Source organism: Lepus europaeus, chromosome 21 (genome assembly GCF_033115175.1).
Source record: "Lepus europaeus isolate LE1 chromosome 21, mLepTim1.pri, whole genome shotgun sequence".
Taxonomy (NCBI): domain Eukaryota; kingdom Metazoa; phylum Chordata; class Mammalia; order Lagomorpha; family Leporidae; genus Lepus; species Lepus europaeus.
Genome location: NC_084847.1, coordinates 25427319 through 25446293, shown reverse-complemented (window position 1 = coordinate 25446293; position 18975 = coordinate 25427319). Strand labels below are relative to the sequence as shown.

Below are 18975 nucleotides of genomic sequence, written 5' to 3'. Positions count from 1 at the left end.
CATCGAGGAAACCCTTTCAAGACAGGGAAGGCTAAGGTCGAGCGAAGAGCAGACAATACCTATAGATGTGGACATCGCGGGTCTGGCCAATGCGATGACAGCGGTCCTGGGCCTGAGCATCCATGGTGGGATTCCAGTCGCTATCATAAAAAACAACAGTGTCTGCTCCTGTCAGGTTCACGCCCACACCCCCACTCCGAGTTGAAAGGATGAAGCAGAATATGCGCTTGTCTGCATTGAATCGTTCCATCAAGGCCTAGAAGGAAAAGAAGAAAATACGGTATCGGAGACTTATCCCCAAAATAAGGTCCAAAGCTCAGTGGTGAAGCTGAGGCTCTGGAAACAGCAGAGAGAAGCTGAGGCGAGCCTCTGGTTGGCAAAGATGGCAGGGTTACCTGTCTCTGTTCAACTCTAGTAGACCCATCCAGACGCAAGTAGAGGTGGCCATGGTAGGTGAGAAACTGCTCCAACACATCCAACATTCGGGTCATCTGGGTAAAGATAAGCACCCGGTGGCCCTCTGCCTTGAGTTGTCGCAGCAACACGGCCAATGTTTGCAGTTTTCCTGAAGAGATATGAAGGGGAACAGGGAGCAGGCTTTACGGCCGACTGGGGAAACACTCAGCACTGGATGGCTATGGTTGAAAGGCAATCAAAGCTTAGAGTAAAGTTTCAAACAGCCTAAGGAATCAAAAATACTGACCTCCAAACATTTTCTTCCCTTCAGCCTGCTCTTGCCTGGAATATAACTTTCTAACAGGGGTAGGATAACATGGACCACCGGGGGGACAAACAGAATTCCCAATGGTTTATAAGCAAGAGATCTCGAAGTACTACAATAGTCACAGAACAGATTCACAGGACATCGACAAAACCATGACTTAAAGACAGGAATTTGTACCAGAACTACAACGCCAGATAGGATTTCCTGAGGTTATCTAGTTCAACCTCCCAGCAAACCAGAAGTAACACCTGTAACACTGCTAAGTCACTTAGAGTGTTTCTGTTGTTGCTGCTGCTGATGTTGTTTTTACATTTTTATCCAACAGAGACAGAGAGCACCCATCCACTGATGGGTTTACTTCCTGGGCCAAAACCAAGTACCAGGAATTCAAATCAAGTCTCCCACATTGGCGGCAGGGACCCAATTACCTGAGTCATCACCCGCTGTCTCCTGAATTGCTTGTTAGAAGCCAGAATGGACAGCAAAGCCAGGACTCAAACTCTATTAACAGCTGTAGGCATCTAAAATGGCTTATTAAATTTTTAAAAAGATTTATTTATGGCTGGCGCTGCGGCTCACTAGGCTAATCCTCCGCCTTGAGGCACCGGCACACCAGGTTCTAGTCCCGGTCGGGGCACCGATCCTGTCCTGGTTGCCCCTCTTCCAGGCCAGCTCTCTGCTGTGGCCAGGGAGTGCAGTGGAGGATGGCCCAAGTGCTTGGGCCCTGCACCCCATGGGAGACCAGGAGAAGCACCTGGCTCCTGCCATCGGATCAGCGCGGTGCGCCGGCTGCAGCGCGCCAACCGCGGCGGCCATTGGAGGGTGAACCAATGGCAAAAGGAAGACCTTTCTCTCTGTCTCTCTCACTGTCCACTCTGCCTGTCAAAAAAAAAAAAAAAAAAGATTTATTTATTATTCATTTGAGAAGTAGAGTTGGGGCTGGGGTGGGGAGAGGGTGGTGAGAGAAAGACACCTTCCACCCACTGGTTCACTCCACAAATGGCTACAACACAATGGCCAGGCTGGGCCATGCTAAAGCCAGCAGCCAAGAACTCCATGAGTGGGCAGGGGCCAAGTACTTGGAACATCCTCTGCTGCTTTCTTTTCAAGCAGCTTTTTAACTGTTGCATTAAGTGCCTGTATCCACTTTGAACATTTTTAACAAAGACTTTCAGTCCATCTAGTTTGAATGATTTTAACTATTAAACATTTTTAAAAAACTGAACTCATAAAAAAAAAAAACACCTGATTTTTGTGTATTGTAGGGTGACGATCTCCAAACACATTACTACAGAAATGTCTGTGCAAGTTTTTGACAGAAACTGCTAACTACTGTCCAACCAGCATTCTTGGTCAACAGCCCTGCAGACAGCTGGCAGAGAGGACTTGCTCCCAGGGGACTTAGACCCTAACCCAACCCCAGAAAACAAATCATGACTGGGCCAAAAAAGCTATGATTTCGTTTCGCTATTCCTTTGTGCCAGTGATTGCTCTGGGGATGGGCAAGTGTCCCAGTTTGGGGCAATGAGCTGTAGAGTGTTCAGTCAGAACTCTTTTCTCCCCTCTCCCCAACCCCCAACATAAAACAGAAAGAAGAAAGGAAATACGAAAGGAACTGAGTGTTGGCTTCAACAAAACCCTTGCTTCCTTAGATTTGCATGTTCCCTGAAACTATGGCGGCCATCTTAACACCATGAAAAAATCAAGCATGAAAATAAAAAGATAAAAAATACAGTAGAGAAGGCAGAAAGGTAAGAAGATGCTGGGTTCCTGTGGAACCAGCCACATTCCATCCATTCTCACAATTCCTCATTCAGCAAACAATAACGTCCTTGTGGCTTGAGCCAGTCTCGGTGGGCTCTGTTGTGTGCAGCCACGTGCATCACGATCAATCCAAGGGTCCTTGCGTTGCCCAAACCACACTTTACTACTGAAACCCTTGCATACTTTTCTCTGCAACACTGCCAACCCCATGCTGTCTTGTTTCTATATTGCAAATGAATGACAGATGTTCATAAATCACTTACTGAACACGTGAATTAGCAGCACGTACTTCCTAAACGCAAAGAATCCATCAGAAGGCCCAAAAGCATAACCTGAAAAAATGCCCTCCAGAAATCCCTCGAGACCTGATGTGCAACACCCCCCTGCTATGGCAGCAAAATCAGTCAAGGACGCCACACTGGCCAGGGAACTCACCGCAATCATACTGGATGAGCCTCAAATCAGGGAACTGCGTGCGCATGTTACACACAATGCGGTGCAAAGGACGAGCCCGTGGCCAGAGCTCACAGGACAGCTGCTCCTGGAAGGCTGCCTGACGTGGGGCCAGCCAGGGAGGTGGGTGGCAGGCATGTAGGGAAGGGGGAGGTGCCTCCACAGGAGGCATGACAAAGATGAACCTGTGTAAAAAAGGCACGCAGTGTCAAAGATGGAATTCTGAAATGCCCCAGAGATTAACACCTTCACCAGCCCTAAGCACTACAGCCACTCTGAGGCCCCAAGACCCGCTCCCCATTAGCACTTAGCCCTGCCAACCTCTCAATGATTTCTGACAGCTGGTCTAGTCGTTGCTGGGGAAACAGTACAGCCCGGTGGGCAGCCTCGGTATAAGTCCAAAAGGTGGGGTGGCTGGGGCCAGGAGAACGAGGGCCGATGGGGCTGGCAACAGGTTGGGGCAGGGTACAGAAATCCAGGACTTCAGTCCCGTACACGGGTGCCAGGGCCCCATGAGCCTCACTAAGTTGGAAAATCCGTTCCAGGCGTTCAGATCGTTGCCGCTTCCGCTTTTCCTCCAGAGAGTCCTGGAGATGAAAGAAGAAAACACACAGGAAGAGTGATCAGTCCTTGAGAGCACACATCACAGCCGGCTAAGCTGCCGGTGGGGACAGCCTGCTCGCATACTGAAGCGTCTAGGATCTAGTCCTGCCTCCAATCTAGCATCCTGCTGATGTGCACCCTGAGGGGCCGCAGGTGGCCGCTCAAGTACTTGGGTCCCTGCCGCCCACACTGCAGAACCAGATGGAGTTCTTGGCTCCTAGTGTCAGCCAGGGCCCATTGCAGCTGTCAAAGGCACTCGGGGAATGAACTAGCAGACAGAAGATATCTTTCTCTCACTGTCTCTCGCTCTCTCTCAGCCTTTTCAATAAATACATCTTTAAAACAAAATATAATACCTCACAGTTCTGGACAGAAAGAAATGTAAGATCCAAAATTATACTATACATTTTGCGGTTTTCCAAGTTATCATTGAGAATTGCTGCTTTTCACATAATATTAAGTGAAATTTATCCACTACAGAAAATTCATATTCTCATATGCTACCAAAGCAGAATTCCTGGATAGTCAAAATAAGATCTACATTCCAACACGTTTATAGAATGGATGGGGGTGGGGGGGGAAATGGCGGTGCTGTGGCATAGCAGGTAAAGCTGCGGCCTGCAGTGCTGGCATCCTATATGGGCACTGGTTAGAGTCCCGGCTCCTCTACTTCTGATCCAGCTGTTATGGCCTAGGAAAGCAGAAGATGGCCCAAGTGCTTGGTCCCCTGCACCTGCTTGGGGGACCCGAAAGAAGTTCCTGGCCATTGCAGCCATTTGGGGAGTGAACCAGCAGATGGAAGTGCTCTCTGCCTCTGCCTCTCTGTAACTCTTTCAAATAAATAAGAAAATAATTAAAAAAAAAAAAAAAAAGGATGGGGGATGTGGGACTAGCCCTGAGTACCACTTAAATTCCAAAACACTCAATTCATCTTCTTGCAGTAGGTACCAAATGATCAGAATACTCTCCCTCCAATTGCTGACCAGGAAACAGGGAAGCTAAGTCCTTTCAGCAAGGGCCAGACTGGAATGGGGCGAGATGGGACAGTTAACCTGACCTCTAGTTATCAACATCACCCTGAGAAAGAAGGGCAATGCCTGTATGACTTCGACCCGAGCCTTTCCCAGCTCGATGCTGCAAGTCCCCCAGTCTGTACACTCATCACACTTGTAGCTAGACACATGTATGATTACTTGATCAACGTTGTCTACCTACTGTGGTGTAAGCCTCATGAAACATGAGCTGTATCATCCTGCACACTACAATCACTCAGTATCTAGATCCATCTATGGCACAAAATAGGCTCCCAATACATTGATCTGTTAATAGCATGGACTAATGACAGACTGGACTCTCCGGGATACGGACATGAAAAAAGAACTGTCCCAACTCTCCCTATCTGCCTGCTACCTTAAGCTTCAGATCTTGGCTTGAGTGCTTAAGGTGAGATAAAAAAGCATCCTAGCAGAGGAAAGTCAACATAGGCCAGCTCCCCATAGCAGCAAAGGAGAAAATGTCTATAAATCATAACATCCAAAAACAGAGAAAAGGAACTTGACCTAGAACACAGAAAGACCTCTTACAACTCAATAAAAAAAAAATGAAAACCCATTAAAAAAAGTAAAATAATTTGAACAGATATTTCTTCAGAGGTACACAAATGGCCAATAACCACATAAAAACATGCTAAACATTAGCCAATAGAGAAATGAAAAATCAAAACCGTTAACAAGAAGGGCCAATGCTGTGATGTAGCGGGTAAAGCCACCACCAGCCATGCCAGCATCCCATATGGCTGCCAGTTCACATCTTGGGCACTGGTTCACATCTGGGTTACTCCACTTCTGATCCATCTCCCTACTAATGGCCTGGGAAAAGCAACTTGAGGTTGGCTCAAGGGTTTGGGCCCCTGCTACCCATATGAGAGATCCAGATGAAGCTCTTGGCTCCTAGCTTCAGCCTCACTCAGCCTGGCTGTTGTGACCATATGGGGACTGAACCAGTGGATGGAAGATCTCTGTCTCTCCCTCTAACTCTTTCAAATAAATCAATCTTCTAAAAAACAAAACATGTAAACCCATGAGACTCTTCACACTACAATGGCTATAATACGGCTACAACCAAAAGGACAAATGAGGGACAAGCATTTGACACAATGGTTCAGCTGCTGGTTGAGACAAGTGCATCCCCTATTGGGGTGCCTGGATTCAGCTACCCCCAAATCCTAATTCCAGCTTTCTGCCACTGAAGACCCTGGGAGGAGCAGTGATGGCTCAAGTACTTGGGGTCCTGCCACCCACATGGGAGACTTGGATTAAATCCCCAGCTCCTAACTCCATCTCCCCAGCCACTGTGTGTACTTGGGGAGTCAATCAGCAGATAGGAAGCTCCGTCTGTCTCACTCTTAGATCAATAAATTAAAAAAAAAAAAAAAAGGTGTTAAGGAAAACGTGGAGAAATAAAAACCCTCACAGACTGTTGGAGGAATGTCAAATGGTGCAACCACTTTAGGAAATAGTTTGGCAGGGGTACACCGTGGCATAGAAGGTTAGGCCTCCACTTATGGACATCCCACATGGGAGCCAGTACAAATCCTAGCTGCTCCACTTTTGATCTAGCTCCCTGCTCGTGTGCCTGGGAAAGCAGTAAAAGATGGTTCAAGTGCTTGGGACCCTGCACCCACATGGGAGACCTGGAAGAAGCTCCTGGCTCCTGCCTTTAGTCTGACCCAGCTCCCGACATTGTGGCATTTGGGGAGTGAACCAGCAGATGGAAGCGTGCATGCTCGCTCTCTCTCCTTCTATGTAACTCTGCCTTTCAAATAAACATAAAAAAAAAAAAAGTCAGGTAAACACAGTTACCATATAACCCAGCAATTCTCTCCCTATATTATGTTTAAGTTTCTGAAAACACATCCACACCAAAATTTATATGTGAAATGTTCATAGCATCATTATTCAGAACAGCCAAAGAGTAGAAACAACACGAATGTCTCCATCAGCTGACCAGCAGATACATAAAATGTGGTCTATCCACAATGGAAAATTATTCAACAACAAAGAAATAAAGTACTGACATATGCTGTAACACTACTGAACCTCAAAAACATGCTAACTGAAATTCAATCATAAGGACAACATAAAAGAGAACTTGAAAAAGTTCATGGGAGGGGCCAGCGCTGTGGCGTAGCAGGTAAAGCCACCGCCTGCAGTGCCTGCATCTCATATAGATGCCAGTTCGAGTCCCAGCTGCTCCATTTCCAATCCAGCTTTCTGTTTTGGCCTGGGAAAGCAGTAGAAGATGGCCCAAGTCCTTGGGCCACTGTACTCCCTTGGGAGACTGAGAAGCTCCTGGCTTCAGATTGGCTCAGCTCTGGCTGTTGTGGTCATTTGGGGAGTGAACCAGCGGATGGAAGACCTCTCTGTAACTCTGCCTTTCAAATAAATAAATAAATCTTAAAAAAAAAAAAAAAATTCATGAGAAACGGAATTAAAAAGTTTATCTGGCTACAGAAAACTTGAAACCCATTTGGTTTTTCAGGATATGCATTTTCCATGAATTTTTGCAGAACCCATAGGCAAATCTACACAGAGAAAATAGGTTGTCTAGGGCTAACAGTGATCAAGGGCAAAGGGGGTGATGGCTAAAAGATGCTGGGTTTCTCTTTGGGCCCATGGAAAGGTTCTAAAATTTATTGTAGTGATGGTTGCACAACTCTCTGGATAGATTTTATGTGTATATATATGTACATATACACATATAGGAGGGCTGGACTGAAGCCAGGCAACGGGAATTCAATCCAGATCTCCAACATGGGTGGAAGGAACTTAATTATTTGAGCTTCCAAGGAAGCTGGAATCAAGAGCTGCAGCTAGGAACTGAACTCACAGCAGGCACCTTAGCCATTAGGCTGAAGGCCCACCCTTATGAATACACTAAAAAGTCACCAATTGTACGCTATCAGTAGGGTGAGTTGTATGATATGTAAATTTATACATCATATTGTTTAAGAAAAGTGGCAAACACCTACGACAGCTTTAATATCCTATAACTAAAATGCTTGGAACCGCTGTTTTTTGGATTTTAGAGAGGCCGTGGTTTCATTTTTTTCAATATGCAACATTTGCACAGACTTCACTCTGCTGAGCAATGCTAATCCAGAACTCTGAAATCCAGATTATTATACACTATGTAATTTTTTGAGCATCAGGTTGGCTCGCAAAAAGTTACAGATTTTGAAGCATTTAGGATTTTAGATTAAGGACGTTCAACCTGTACCAAACTACAGAGAAAAATCACAATTGAACAGACCACGGCCTCTCCCCACTATTTATCATCAACCAGGGCCAACCTGGCAGTGTCTGGAAAAGACCAAACACAGAGCCAGTGGCACTGACAGATGGTGGTGAAGTTGGGTTGAAGCAAAATTTAAGCAGTGGTTTTGATAACACAAGGACGACAGAGGGGCAGGAGGGGCTCACTGGGCCTTTCTTATAATTCCTGCACTAAGCTCTAAGCTGAGAGATGAGTTCAACTTATTCATATACACATGAAATCACATGTAACGTAGAGGAAAATGGCCAGCAGAAAACTCATGAAAGAACAGGGAACAAAGTTATTTTTTTGCCCACTTATCACTATGGAGACAAAAACTAGTAAGAGGTGACTGTCAAGGTCAGAGACTCATGATCCCAGGAAGGCACATTTATGGTGTCCATCAGTCCACTGGAGTTTAATACTTGGTAATGGTGATGGTTTCAGCAACTGAGAACACCTTTCCATTTCTGAGGACTGCCTCTTTTGGGGAACAGGAGCACATCTGTGTCCTCACAAATTATGTAACTTTCAGAACATCTAGTGGGCCAGTCACCTCATCTGTAAAATGAGGCAATACATGCCAACATTCAGAAGAGTAAGCAAGACTCACACAGACCACTGGTAACAAGAGCACCTTGAGTCCATCAGCGATTCCTATTTCTAAAGCACATTCAGCCCTTAATTAACCATGGGGAAGGCAAAACACAAATTATTCCCATTTTGCACAGGACAGTATAGGCTCAGGGAAAAAAAGGAACTTGTCCAACTGTCCCTTGAGTACTTGGTCCATAGCACCAGGCTTTGTAATGTGCCAAGAAACATTCCATTCCGATCTACCAACACTCCAGAGAAACTCAAGTTCCAGTGCCCTCTCCTGTGAGGAAGTACAACTTACCAGATAGAAAGGGGAACGAGGTGGTGGGGGGGGCTGGCGTCGAGGCCGGGGGCCACTGAACGAGGTAGCAGTGGAGGGAGGGCTGGGGGGACCAGAGCGCAAAGTCAGTGTTTCAGGCTCATCCTTGGGAACAGGCAGTCGGGATACCATGGTGACAGGCAAGGGGGAGCCGCCAGATGCCGAAACGACGAGGGAAGATGCCTGGGAAGCTGGGGCCTGTGTTGACGCTGGGGCCAGTGCCAGAGTCTGAGCTGCAGCTGGGCCCAGGGTGGGCACTGGAACCGGGGCAGGGCTCAGGGTCAGTGTCTGTACTGAAGCTGGGGCCAGGAGTGAAGCAGATGATGATGCCGGAGCCAAAGTCAGCGTGTGAGCCGGGGCCGGGCCCATTGGAGAAGCTGGAGCCAGAGGCGCTGCTGGAGCCAAAGACAGCGTCTGTGTTGGACCTAGTGCTGGTCCTGGTGCCAAAGACAGTGTCTGGGCTGGAGTTGGTACCAAGGATGATGCTGGAGTCAATGACAATGTCTGAGTTGGAAAGGGCCCCTGGGGGTTCCCCATGCCCAAAGAAAGTGTCTGAGATGGAGACGAGCCACCAAGAGTGGATGCTAAAGCCGGAGCTAGGGCCAGTGTCTGCGTAGAAGCTGGGCTTGGGAGAGGTGATGGAACTGGGGCTGGTACCATGGTTTGAGTTGATGATGACGGAGCCAACATAGGAGTTGAGGTTGGCACCAGTGAAGAAGCTGAAGCTAAAGGGGTTCCTGCAGTAGATGATGGAGCCACAACTGGAACCGGAGTCTGTGATGGAGCCAGGATGGGAGCAGGACCTGGTGATGGAGCCAGGACTGGAAAAGGAGCCAGAGAAGGAGCTGGAGGAGCCAGGACTGCTGTCTGTGGAGCCGCCATGGGAGCCAGAGGGGTGGCCAAAGCCTGAGATGCAGAAGGTGCTGGAGCCAGAAGGGAAGCCTGGGCTGGAGCTGGATTTGGCGCTGCTGGGAAAGGACTGGCCAAAGCTGAAGCTGGCAGCAGGACAGGTGAGCACGCCGGGGCCACAGCTGAGCTCAACCCTGCAACATGTGGAGAGGTGGGAGCCAACAACACAGGGTGACTAGGTGTCTGAGATGGGGACAGGGACGGAGCTGTGGCCAAACCTAGAGTCAAGGCTGACGCTGACGGAGAAGCTGCAGCTGGTGCCAAAGAGGGAGGTCCAGGCGCCGCGGAGACAACTGGTGCCAGTGTTGGAGTCACATTGGTCAAAAGAGCTGGACCCGATGCCGAAACAGGCAAGGGGGCTGAGATGGGGATGGTTAGCGGAGTCGAGGCGGGAAGCGTGGTGGGGACAGAGATGGGGAGTGCCGATGACACTGGGACTGGGACTGTCGAGGGCACAGAACTAGCAAGGGGAGAGGAGTTGGGAATTGGCATGGGAGAAGAGGCTGACCCAGGGAGTGAGGATGGCACATGGAGCGGAGAAGAGATGGTCAAGGGAGCAGCTCCGGGTGCTGAAGCTGTGGAGACAGAAGACAAGTTAGCTCAGAATTCTGCTCTTGATCTTTCTACTACCCTGTCCCACTCTTCCCCTGAGGCCCCAAGCAACCTGTTTCCTAGGAAGCCATCATTCTCACAACATGAAGTAAAAAAAATCCAAGGAATTTGTCAACACAACATTCTTCCCCTCCAAGGTGCCAACACATGCTTGGAACTGGGTCACAGCTTAAGTAGTAGCCCAGTTCTGGGGACTACTGCAAAATCAAGGCAGTATGTTGATAACGAAAGGATCCAATGTCACTAAGAAACCTTGAAGGCCACCCCATCTCATCTACACTCCTGACAAAAATTTCCTGGCCTCCAACACCTGGACTCACCACTGACTTCAGGCGAAGAACCATGGACCAGCTTGAGAAGAGGCCTCACCAGAGTGGTCGTGGGAATGGGAGACCGGGCAGGACCCAGAGTAGGTGAGGGAAGGCGGCCAGGGGTTAATGTGGAGCGTGGAGTCAACACAGCTGGAAGCCCAGAACTCGGAGGCCGGGGTGCTGGGGCCAATGGAGGAACAGCAGTCAGTCCATCCCGAGGGGCCTGTCTCACTACAATCTTCACCACGCCTGTATTATTCACCATGGTGGGTGGCACTGTAAGAGGAAGCTACATTGAGGGGAAAGTAGAAAAGAAACAAGAGACCCAAAGGATGGAAGAAATCCAGGGGTAGGAGAGGGTGGCAGACAGATACTGGAGATACTGGCAAGGGAAAACAACACAAGAGGGAAGGCTAGACAGACAGTAGCCCAGCACACGCCTAGAGAGACAAGGCCAGCAAGGGCTAAGTAAGTAGGAAGGCCAGGAGCCTCACCCTGGTTAGCAGCAAGCGGAAGGCTGAGGCCTGTGGGGGCGGGGGTGGTGCTGGGGGTCGAAGAAGGCAGCACAGAGACAGGGGTGGGGCCAGGGGTCGGGGCGACGGCCTGGATGAGGGCCACATGGGCAGGCTGGCTGATGAGGTGGTGCTGCCCCCCTGCTGACACGAGATGCACCACATTCCCTGGGTTAAGGGAAGAGAGAAAGAGAGAGAGAAGCAGCTATCAGCCGGAGGAGGGCAGAGGCAATGGCAAGAGGAGAGGGAAAGAACAGAGAGGGATTAACTCTGAAATGACCTCTTCTCCATCAAGAAACACCCTCTGCCCACTCCCCTCGGTCCCACCCACCGAAAGCTAGGGAAAGGAACACGAGGCTGACATCTAAAAAGAGCCACAAAAACAAGGGGACAGGGGAGGAGGAGGAAAAAGGCAGGACAGGGGGTGGGTTTTACCTACTTTGCAGCGGGCGGGGCTGCCCCACAGCAAGCTGGCGCACCTGGGCACCAGTCAAAGTCAGCTTGTTGCCCTGGATTTGGAAGGTGAGAGGTTTGCTTCCACCTGCACTAGCCACTGGACGCTGCGCCAGTGAGGCCAACTGCCCGATGCTGACCACTTCACCTGCTACAAACAGAGAAGGCTTTACTGTACACAGGGCTCAAGCTGCTCAACGCTTCACAGACCCACACGCAGCACACAGCCCTTACCAGTTCCTCCAGGTCCTTCCCACAACTTCCCACATCCCCAAACACTCAGCCTCTCGGCTTCTCACGCACCGTAGATACTACTCTCCACTTCATGGTCTACTTAGCCAGCTTAACACCCTCTAAGGGCCTGTTACCAGACCGAGCTAGCTGCCACCTCCTGCTCCATGCGGATCTTCTTCTCCAAGATGACTGAACCAGCTGTCACTAGGTCTAGGTTGACCCTTAGTTACTCATCCACGTGTCATCTCCCCAGCCGACTTCCTTAGGGCTCTTAAATATGACTTACCAGGGTCTGGCAAAATACCTAATATCTGTTAGCTGCCTAAACTTTGAACCTATCATGTTCCTAAGCTTTTCTCTTCCAGATCCCTAGCACAGGAACAAGCCTTCCTCCCATCTCCAGTCCCTCACTAGAGAGCCCTGGGAACTTACAGGGCAGACGAGCCTGCATATCAGGAGACAGGATGAGGCGCTGTGGGGCAGGAGCTGGAGCTGGCACTGCTGTGGTGGCAGCAGTCACGCTGGTGGCAGAGGTGGTAGTTGCAGCAGCAGGAGGGAAAGTGTAGCCTGGTGGTACAGTCAGGGGCTTCAACAGGCTAGAGGAGCCTGGGGGTGGGGCTGGACTCAGGCGAACTGGGGCAGGCGGGGCTGGCTTCAGGGACAGACTTGGTGTCGGAGGCCTCGAGGTCCCACTCAGGACCCCCAGGGGGGATGGCAACACTGCAGACACAGAGCGAACACCTGTCAGACACACCCTGACTAATCTAAGCCTGGTCCCAGAAGCCTCCACATTCTCTAGCAATCCATCAAACACCAGGTCCTTGTCCCCAGCCCCGCTCCTCAAACCGTTAATTTCATTATTTCTTCCCCAGTCTGAATGACTTTTTTGGGCACTACCCATCACCACTTTCAACTCACCCTGAGGGAGAGGACCACTGTTTGGCTGCAGTGGAGGCAAGAGAACAGGACCAGGGGTCCGCGGTGCAGGAATAAGTGGGGGTCCAGCAGGTGGGGCTGACACCATCAGTGGTGCTGGCAGCACTGGGGGACTTGGGCCAGGGGTGGGCTGAGCTGAGAGCTCAGGGCCTGGAGGGGGTCGGATGGGGACAGGGCCTACGGGCGTCCGTGGACTATTCACCACCACCACTGTACGGCCTTCTTGCTTGGGGACAGGCTGCAACATCCTATGAGAAAAAAAAAAAAAAATCAAAGGAATAAAGAGGGAAGGAAAATAAGGAGGAAATGAAACAAAGAACATGAGTCAGACGGAGATCATAAAAACAAAGAGAGGAAAGAAAATAGACTCGAAGAAAAATGACGGAAAGAAACCCAAGATCATCAGAAAGCACCAAGGAGAGAGACTGTGGGAGAGGCAGGGGGGTGGGAACATCCCATGACAAACACAGGGGCCTCTCCCAATTACTCTCTCCACCAACTCCCCGCAGCACGTTGCACCTATCCCTTATCAACATTCCAGCCTAGGCCTCCGGCTTTTCCCCACACTCCCATCCTCTCCAGCCAGCTAGAGCCACTCTTCCTAAGAATCCATCCCTTCAGGCCTCAGTCCTGGTACCTGTTAACCTTCATCTTGACGGGCTTGGGCCGGGGTGGGGGATCAGGAGCAGTAGCCACCTCTAGCAGGACCCGGCGGGAGAGGCGGTGCCGGGGCAGAAATGTGTCAGCCTCGTATCGAGAAACACGACCCTCCAGGCCAATGAGGTCAAACCGACCCATGTCTATCCGCTGCCACAAGAAGGAATACAAAGCAAACTGTCACAGAGGCCGATTTGAGAATGATTTCTTGGATATGACACTAAAAGCACAGGTAATAAAAGAAAAAAGGATAAACAGGGATACACTAAAATTTAAACATTTGCACACCGATGGACATTATCAACTGAGTGAGAATGCAACCCACAGAATGGGCTGAAATATTTACAAACCATGTATCTGATAAGGGCTTAACTACTATAACTCAACAACTGAACCAAATTACCTGATTTTTAAAAATCAGCAAGGCCTTGAATAGACAGGTCTCCAAAGAAGATACACAAATGCCCAATAAGTATATGAAAAGGCTCAACGTTATTAGTGAAAGATACACAAATCAAAACCACAATGAGATACTCATTAACATGGCAATTACCAAAAACACATCCTTAGGCCAGTATGCAGAGAAACCAGAACCTGTGCACTGCTCGTGGGAATGTAAAAACATACAGCTACTAGGGAAAACGTTTTGGTTGTTCCTCAAAACATAAGCAATACAAAGCATATAACAGAGTGATTTTACTGTGGATCTATACCCAAACAGGAAGCAGTATTTACACACCCCAAGTTCACAGCGGCATTACTCGTAAGTTGACAACAATCCAAGTGTCCATCAATAAATAAAAGGATAAGCAAAGTGTGACATATGCAACAGTTCCAAAAGTTTGTGAAAAACTGGGATTAAAAGTTTAGGAGCAGGTATCTGAAAAGCGCGTATCTCCAACTGGAGTGCCTGGGGTCCAGCTCCAGCTCTGCTTCCAATTCCGACTCCCTGATCAGTCTGCCTTCCGAACAGGGAACAGATGACAGCTCAGGTAGTTGGTTCTCTGTCCAGGTCATGAAAGATCCAGATTATTGAGTTCCAAGCTCCCAGACTTAGCTGCCTGGCCAGCCCATGCTGTTGTGGACATCTCAAAAAGAACCATCAAATAGAAGGTTCTTCTCTTTGTCCCTCAAATAAAAATAAAAAATAAAAAAAGCAAAAACCCCCACAAACATAAGGGGTCAGCATTGTGGCACAACAGTTAAGCCATAACCTGCAGTGCCCACATCTGATTTCTGGAGCACTGGTTTTGCGTCCCGACTGCTCCACTTCCAATGCAGCCTGGTGCTAGCTAATGCACCTGGGGAAGCAGCAGAAGACAGCCAAGTACTCAGGCCCCTGCACCCATGGGAAACACAAATGGAATTCCTGGGCTCCTGGCTGCAGCCATCTGAGCCAACAGACAGACCTTTTTCTCTCTTTCTCTTTATGTCACTCTGCTTTTCAAATACATAATTTTTAAAAAATCTTAAAAAAAAAAAAAATCAGGCCGGCGTCGTGGCTCAACAGGCTAATCCTCCGCCTTGCGGCGCCGGCACACCAGGTTCTAGTCCTGGTCAGGGCACCGGATTCTGTCCACGTTGCCCCTCTTCCAGGCCAGCTCTCTGCTATGGCCAGGGAGTGCAGTGGAGGATGGCCCAAGTCCTTGGGCTCTGCACCCGCATGGGAGACCAGGAGAAGCACCTGCCTCCTGCCTTCGGATCAGTGCAGTGCGCTGGCCATGGCGGCCATTGGAGGGTGAACCAATGGCAAAAGGAAGACCTTTCTCTCTGTCTCTCTCACTGTCCACTCTGCCTGTCAAAATTTAAAAAAAAAAAAAAAAAAATCAGGGTGAGCACTGTGGAGCAATGGGTTAAAGCTCCAGCCTGCAGCACCAGCATCCCATATATGCACCAGTTAAGAGTCCCAGCTGCTCCTCCTCTGATCCAGCTCTCTGCTATAGCCTGAGAAAGCAGTAGAAGATGGCCCAAGTCCTTGGGCCCCTGCACCCATGTGGGAGACCCAGAAGAAGCTCCTGGCTTTGGATCTGCTCAGCTCCTGCCGCTGCAGTCATTTGGGGAGTGAACCAATGGAATGGAAGACCTCTTTCTCTCTCTGGCTCTATCTCTCTTTTGTAACTCTTTCAAATAAAAAAAAAAAAAATCTTAAAAAAAAAAATCAAAACTTCATATTGAAATGAAACAGGGGCCGGCACTGTGGCATAACGGATAAAGCCTCCACCTGCAGTGCCTGCATCCTATATGGGTGCTGCTTCAAGTCCTGGCTGCTCCACTTCCGATCAAGCTCTCTGCAATGGCCTGAGAAAGCAATGGAAGATGGCCCAAGTCCTTGGTCCCCTGCACTCGCATGGGAGACCCAGAAGAAGCTCCTGGCTTCTGGCTTCCGATCAGCCCAGCTCCAGCTATTGAGGCCATTTGGGGAGTGGACCAGTGGATGAAAGTACAACCCCCTGCTTCTGCCTCAGTAACGCTGCCTTTCAAATAAATAAATAAATCGTTAAAAAAAAAAAAGATAAACCTATTTTGGTGAAAAAAAATTGAAATCCATACATAGTTTTCTAATGATATGCACTTTTTATAAAGATAAGTACTTCATGATTCCATTAACAAAAGTACTGAAAGCAGTTCAATTCAGAGACAGAAAAGTAGACTGCTGGATCCCAGTACTGTGCTGGAAGGGAGATTTTTAACAGGCATGGAGTTTCCAAGTGGAAGATGACAGAAGTGCTGGTGATACATGATGGTGACAGGTGCGTAATAATGTGAACATACTTAATGCTAGTGGACTACACACACAAAACTCATTAAAATGTGAAATTTGTACATGTATTTCACTGTAATTTAAAAAAATTGGAGGCATAGTCAAAAAGAGGGAAAGAGTTAAGAAAAACAATTATTTACAAAGTATCTATAAATATGCCAAATGTAGGTCTCAGCATTTCCAAAATTATCAACTCAATTCACAGATCAGAGTAGGCCTTACAGTCACTGTTTTGACAGGCAAGAAAGAGTCAGCCAAGTTAGGGGTTAATAAACTTGCCAAAAGCCACCTGCTAGAAAATTATGAAACAAGAGGAACTGGACTAAGCACTGGAAATGAGGGAAGTAGTACAGATGCAAAAGTCAAATCCCAGCCTAACCAAAGAGACACAGGGTCGGTACAGAGTAAACAGCCTTGTGAGGAACTACTTACCTGAAGAGGGTGGACATCAGTAGCCCTCAGCACCAGAGAGGCGGTGCTGAAGCAGATGCCTGGGGTGATAAAGGGGGAGGTAACAGGTCGAGGATCAAACAGATTTGGATGATTGCAAACTTTTCGCAGCTGCATCAAAATGTTGATGACACTCATGAAATGGCCTGTAGCTAGTGTCTCCTTAGTTCTGGGAAGAGAAGAAAAATGAATGAGACATGGTGACAGTCACGTGCACTCTAATATGGGATTCCAAGACCTCTCACCCCTCCCTTACGTCGTCTGCGCCATGAAGTCATCATAGAGACAGCGCTGGCGTTTGGAGAGCCGGCAGCGGATAACGTGCTCGTACTTTTTAGGCATCTGCTTCTCAACATCCACTTTAACTCGGCGCAGCAGAAAAGGTCGCAAAACCTAAAAGCAAATGGGAGGAGGCTGAACGAGAAGAGTGGCCACTAAGCCCCAGCCTACCCCCTCTAGCTGAGTCTTGGCCTGACACCCAGTAGAATGCTGGGTTAGTCCGTCAGCAAACACTCATGGAGTCAAGCAGTATGCCAGACACCAACCGCACAGAGATGCAAGCCCTCCTCTCAGGGAACTGTCTGCTAAAGGAGTCAGACACAAGGATAACAACAGCACAACCTACAAAGTGACAGAAAGCAGCACTGAGCCCAGATCAGCTAATACGCTGGAGAGAGAAACTACATTTTGGAAAGTGTGTGCTGGGGCCAGTGCTGTGATGTAGTGGATTAAGCTGCCACCTGCAATGCCAGCATCTGCTATGGGAGCTGGTTCAAGTCCTGCCTGCGACACTTCTGATACTAATGGCCTGGGAAAGCAGTGGAAGATGGCCAAAGTCCCTGGGCCCCTGCACCCGTGTGGGAGACGAAAACTCTTGGCTTTCGCCTGGCTCAGCCCTGGCCATTGCAGCTATTTGGGCAGTGAACCAGCAGATGGAAGACTGCTCACTTTTTCCCTCTCTGTGATTCTGCCTTTCAAATCAATCAATTTTTTTTTTTTTAATGTTATTTTATTTGAAAGGCAGAGTTACAGAGACAGGTAGAGAGAGAAGCTTTCCATCCACTGGTTCACTTACCAAATGGCTGCAACAGCCAGAGCTGGGTCGATCTGAAGCCCAGAGCCAGGAGCTTCCTTCAGGTCTCCCACGTAGGTCCAGGGGCCCAAGGACTTGGGCCATCTTCTACTGTTTTCCCAGGCCACAGCAGAGAGTTGAATTTAAAGTGGACTATCCAGGACTCGAACCAGGCCCATATGGGATGCTAGCACTGCAGGCAGAGAGGCCTTACCTGGTATGCCACAGCAAAAGCCCAATAAATGAATCTTAAAAAAAAATAAAAAAGAGTATGTGTAAGTTTCCAGGATTACAAAAATAAATCCAGGAGAGAAGCAGAGAAAAAACCTGCAGCCTTGAAAGGATAGAAAACGGGCCGGCGCCGTGGCTTAACAGGCTAATCCTCCGCCTAGCAGCGCCGGCACACTGGGTTCTAGTCCCGGTTGGGGCGCTGGATTCTATCCCGGTTGCCCCTCTTCCAGGCCAGCTCTCTACTATGGCCCGGGAGGGCAGTGGAGGATGGCCCAAGTGCTTGGGCCCTGCACTAGCATGGGAGACCGGGAGGAGTGCCTGGCTCCTGCCTTCGGATCAGCACGAATCGCCGTCCACAGCGGCCATTGGAGGGTGAACCAACAGCAAAAAGGAAGACCTTTCTCTCTGTCTCTCTCACTATCCACTCTGCCTGTCAGGAAAAAAAAAAAAGAAAGAAAGAAAGGATAGAAAATGGATCCTTTTTGTGGTTCATAAGTGTGATGACTGGGTTGCTCACACAGCTTTGTGAGATGTGCCTCCCTCTAAACCTTGTTACCATGCCGGCACATGACCTGACGTGAAAAAGGAAAAAAAAAGGAAAAAAAAAAAAAGAAAGGATAGAAAACCAAAAACAAATCTGTAACCTGGGGCCAGCACTGTAGCCTGTCAGGTAAAGCCAGCACCTGCAGTGTGGGCATCCCATATGGGAGTCAGTTCAAATCTTGGCTGCTCCGCTTCTATTCCAGCTCCCTGCTAATGGCACCTGAGAAAGCTATGGAGGGTGGCCCAAGTGCTTGGGCCCCTACACCCACTTGGCAGACCTGGAAGAAGCTCCTGGTTCCTGACTTCAGCCTGGCCCAGACTTGGCCATGCAGCCATTTGGGAAGTGAATCAGAGGATGTGAATGCAAGATCTCTCTTTCTCTCTCTGTAACTCTGCCTTTCAAACAAAAACAAATATTTACAAAAAAAAAAAAAAAAAAATCTGTAATCTCAAAATATGAAATTTAATAGGACATTACCATGAATGTCTATAGTGACACAAAAGTGAAAGAAGGGAGGTA

General features: G+C 48.8%; 1 protein-coding gene and 1 non-coding gene across 3 annotated transcripts in view; one reads left to right on the top strand and one right to left on the bottom strand.

The window, feature by feature from the left end:
• The window catches only part of SRCAP (Snf2 related CREBBP activator protein), a 48157-nt gene that overhangs the window by 7735 nt on the left and 21447 nt on the right, over nt 1–18975 (bottom strand). Inside the window, exons 17-29 of one of the 2 annotated variants that reach the window (XM_062179677.1) lie at nt 16866–17002; nt 16592–16778; nt 13379–13548; nt 12724–12989; nt 12238–12525; nt 11558–11722; nt 11101–11286; nt 10616–10882; nt 8757–10258; nt 3263–3528; nt 2924–3126; nt 396–565; nt 60–256 (exon numbers count right to left, since the gene is read on the bottom strand). In XM_062179677.1, the coding sequence (XP_062035661.1) occupies nt 60–256; nt 396–565; nt 2924–3126; nt 3263–3528; nt 8757–10258; nt 10616–10882; nt 11101–11286; nt 11558–11722; nt 12238–12525; nt 12724–12989; nt 13379–13548; nt 16592–16778; nt 16866–17002 (4004 nt within the window). The remainder of the gene's footprint in view (nt 1–59; nt 257–395; nt 566–2923; nt 3127–3262; nt 3529–8756; nt 10259–10615; nt 10883–11100; nt 11287–11557; nt 11723–12237; nt 12526–12723; nt 12990–13378; nt 13549–16591; nt 16779–16865; nt 17003–18975) is intronic. The other variant, XM_062179676.1, reaches the window with a different exon arrangement.
• LOC133751151 (small nucleolar RNA U13) lies at nt 18388–18495 on the top strand. Its single transcript, XR_009864783.1, has one exon. It is a non-coding gene; the product is annotated as a small nucleolar RNA U13 (small nucleolar RNA).